We start from the raw sequence: 3,598 nt of genomic DNA on the forward strand, positions 1-3,598 counted from the left end.
ATATTTTTATTGATTTCAGAGAGGAAGGGAGGAGAGAAACATCAGTGATGTGAGAATCGGCTGCCTCCTGCACACTCCACACTGGGGATTGAGCCCACAAGGTAGGCATATGCCCTGACCAGGAAGCAAACTGTGACCTCCTGGTTCATAGGTCTACACTCAACCACTGAGCCACGCCTGCTGGGTGGCAGTTCTATTTTTCATTTTTTTGAGGAGCCTCCATACTGTTGTTCTCCATAGTGGAAATTTATATTCCTACCATCAGAGCACAACCATTCCCTTTTCTCCACATCCTTGTCAGCATTTGTTATTTCTTGTCTTTTTTTATGATAGCTGTTCTAACAGATGTGAATTGGTATCTCACTGTGGGTTTTTTAATATTTTTTATTGATTTATTATTTTTTAAATTCTGTTTATGGATTTTAGAGAAAGGGGATGGGAGAGAGAAACGTTGATTTGTTGTTCCACTTATTTATGCGTTCATTGGTTGATTCTTGTATGTGCCCTGACTGGGGATCAAACCTGCAACCTTAGCATATTGGAATGACATTCTCACCAACTGAGCTATAGGCCCAGGGCTCATTGTGTTTTTGTGTTTGTTTGTTTTTTAAAAAATATATTTTTATTGATTTCAGAGAGGAAGGGAGAGGGAGATAGATATAGAAACATCAATGATGAGAGAGAATCATTGATGGGCTGCCTCTTGCACGCCCCTAACTGGGGGTTGAGCCTGCAACCCGGGCATGTGCCCTTGACTGGAATCGAACCCGGGGCCCTTCAGTCCACAGGCCGATGCTCTATCTACTGAGCCAAACCAGGTAGGAAATAGCATTCTTATTTAAAAATATTTTTTTATTGATTTCAGAGAGGAAGGGAGAGGGAGAGAGTGATGAAAATCATTGATTGGCTGCCTCCTGCACGCACCCCCCTGTAACCCGGGCATGTGCCCTTGACCAGAATCAAACCTGGGACCCTTCAGTCCGAAGGGCTCCTCTCTATGCACTGAGTCAAACTGGCTAGGGCTCATTGTGGTTTTGATTTGCTTGTCTCTAATGACTAGTGATGTTGAACACCTTTTCATGTATCTGTTGGCCATTCATGCATCTTCTTTGATAAAATGTCTTTTCAGGTCCTTTGACGGTTTTTAATTGGATTATTTGTTTTCTTGCTGCTGAGTTGTATGAGGTTTTGTTTTGTTTTTAATAAAAGTGCGGGGGAAAGTACATTTACAGTTCTTTATATGGAAAATAATATAAGAATAGCTGAGTTTCACGTACTCACAACTGTAAACCTACGTTTGCCCCACCCTGTATTTTGGATATTAACCCTTGTCAGTACATGGTTTGCAGATATTTTCTCCCATTCTGTAGGTTGTATTTTCGTTTTGTTGATTATTTCTTTTGCCGTGCAGAAAGCAGCTTTTTAGTTTGGCGTAGTCCGCCTTGTTTATTTTTTATTTTGTTGCTTGTGCCTTAGGTGTCATATCCAAAAAACCATTGCCAAGACCCAAGTCAAGGAGCTTTTTCCCGTGTTTCCTTCTAGGAGTTTTATCATTTCTGGTCTTACCTTTACATCTTTCATCCATTTCGAGTTAATTTTTGTGAGTGGTGTAAAATAGGGGTCATTCCGTTACATGTGAATGTCCAGTTTCCCCAGCACCGTTTACGGAAGAGAGAGTCTTTTCTCCACTGAGTATTCTTGGCTCCCTTGTCAAATGTTGGTTGAGTGTACATGCGTGGCTTTATTCCTGGGCCCTTGATTCTGTTCCATTGGGTTTTATGCCAATACCATACTGTTTTGATGGTTTTACTTTATAATATAACTGGAAATCAGGAAGTGCGATGTGTTACTCAGGAGCAGATCCAGGATTGGTGGGACTTAATGCAGTCCTGGGAGACCTCTTTAAAAAGACGAAATTGCCGGGGCTGTTGGAAAGGGCCTGTACGAGGGACCCTAAGCTCATGGTTCATGGTCTCAGGGTGTGTCCACGCCTGCCTGGTGGTTCTCAGGCTTAGTGTGCTCAGCTGTCCTCTGAGGAGCTTGTTCAAAATGCAGATCCCCATGGTTGGGATGAAGCCTTAGAAGCTCTTTTGAGCAAGTTCTCCAGTGACTCTGCTCCAGTGCAGTTAGCTGTGAGCCTTACAGTCCTAATGCATGACATGTAATCAAGCCGAACGCCAAGATCCGTACCCTTTCCCCAGGCTGCCTCTACCTTGATTCCCACCACCCCCAACAGGCCACCTTGCATTCCGGCAGTGGTTCTCAAATTTGGTGGGAATGAAGCAGCTGAGCCCACTGACACCTGGGTCTTCGTAGTTTTATCAAGTTCTCAGGTGATTCTGGAACCTACCAAAGCGTGAGAGCCACTCCATGAGGCTTTAGTCTGGTCTCCCTCCGTCCTTTCCTTGCACGGACCAGTCCTTGCTCCTGCCTGCCATTCCCCCACCTGGGTGCTCTTCCTCCTCCTCTCCACCTGTAATCACTCTGGCCCACAGCCAGTTGTCCTTCGCTTAACCATTTGTATGCCGTAAGCATCTATAGATGCAAGCGGCGGAACTTTTTAATTAAATTCAAAATATCGCGGCGGTTAACTGGTTGATCTTATTTGTATCACTCATCTGGCCCGTGTCATACATCCCAGCTTGCAGAGGGCTGGTTTTTTTCTTGTGGCTGTTCCATTCCCTCCTTTTCATAGACTTTTAGTGTTGGGCAGGCCCTCAGAGGTCATCTAGTAACCTCCCTCCCTCCCTGAGCAGGGAGGATGTGGGGGTGGCTGGGCGGGCAGAGGACCAGATGAGGGTGCGGCCCTGACCAGCTTTCCCTCACCCACAGGGGAACAGCCTGCTGAGGGTGACCGGTTCATCCACCAGCGGGACCTGGCCTTGCTGCAGCGGGCGGACTGTGAGTGCCCGCTCCTCCCTGTGCGCTCCTCTGGGTGTTAATTCCCTGGACACGCCTGACCTCCCCGCTCCCCCCTCCCCACCATCTCTCTCTCACAAGCCCAGATACTGAGCCTCAGTCTCGTTTTCCTCCCAGTGATCGTGGCGGAAGTGACCCAGCCGTCCTTGGGTGTAGGCTATGAGGTGGGCCGGGCCGTGGCCCTCAATAAGCGAATCCTGTGCCTGTTCCGCCGGAAGTCTGGCCGAGGTGAGCACTCCAAGCCCTGGATGGCCACTCCCCCCCCGCCCCAGCTGAGCACCCAGCCCTCAGCTCCCTTTCTTGGGGGGCTGAGTAGTGTCTGTCCCCAACAAGGGCTGGGCAGGAGAGGACAGAGGAGGGAGCGGGAGGCACTTCACCTGCCTCTGCCCCCCAGTGCTCTCAGCCATGATCCGCGGAGCAGCAGACGGCTACCGGTTCCAGGTGTGGGACTACGAAGTGGGAGATGTGGAGGTCATGCTGGACCGATACTTTGCAGCTAATCCTCCCGAGCAGGTGGCTTCCTCCCTTGACCCAACCACTTGACTTCACCCCCTCATTAAATTCTTCAGGTCCGACTCTGCTCTGTACCAGTCCTGCCTAAAGCCCAGTACAAATTAAAAGCATGTCTACACGTCTAACTTCTGTCTGTGTGTGGGGTGGGGTGGGCGGGGCCACAGGA

General features: G+C 48.7%; 1 protein-coding gene across 1 annotated transcript; it reads left to right on the forward strand.

Moving 5' to 3' along the window:
- Positions 1-1,841: 1,841 nt before the first annotated feature.
- Positions 1,842-3,521, forward strand: DNPH1 (2'-deoxynucleoside 5'-phosphate N-hydrolase 1). The gene is made up of 4 exons (XM_005861026.2): positions 1,842-1,941; positions 2,833-2,901; positions 3,037-3,147; positions 3,314-3,521. Exons 1-4 carry the CDS (start codon positions 1,842-1,844, stop codon positions 3,460-3,462), a joined length of 429 nt encoding a protein of 142 aa, XP_005861088.1. The 3' UTR covers positions 3,463-3,521.
- The last annotated feature ends 77 nt before the right edge of the window (positions 3,522-3,598 follow it).

The sequence above is a fragment of the Myotis brandtii genome, unplaced genomic scaffold (assembly GCF_000412655.1).
Source record: "Myotis brandtii unplaced genomic scaffold, ASM41265v1 scaffold143, whole genome shotgun sequence".
In the NCBI taxonomy this organism is placed as follows: Eukaryota; Metazoa; Chordata; class Mammalia; order Chiroptera; family Vespertilionidae; genus Myotis; species Myotis brandtii.

What these genes read in the sequence shown, in the direction of transcription:
- DNPH1 (XM_005861026.2), top strand. Translation starts at nt 1,842, where the DNA reads ATGTGTTACTCAGGAGCAGATCCAGGATTGGTGGGACTTAATGCAGTC. An exon ending in GGGGCTGTTGGAAAGGGCCT is followed by an intron (nt 1,942 to 2,832) that starts GTACGAGGGACC and finishes CCTCACCCACAG; the next exon opens with GGGAACAGCCTGCTGAGGGT. An exon ending in CTTGCTGCAGCGGGCGGACT is followed by an intron (nt 2,902 to 3,036) that starts GTGAGTGCCCGC and finishes TTTTCCTCCCAG; the next exon opens with TGATCGTGGCGGAAGTGACC.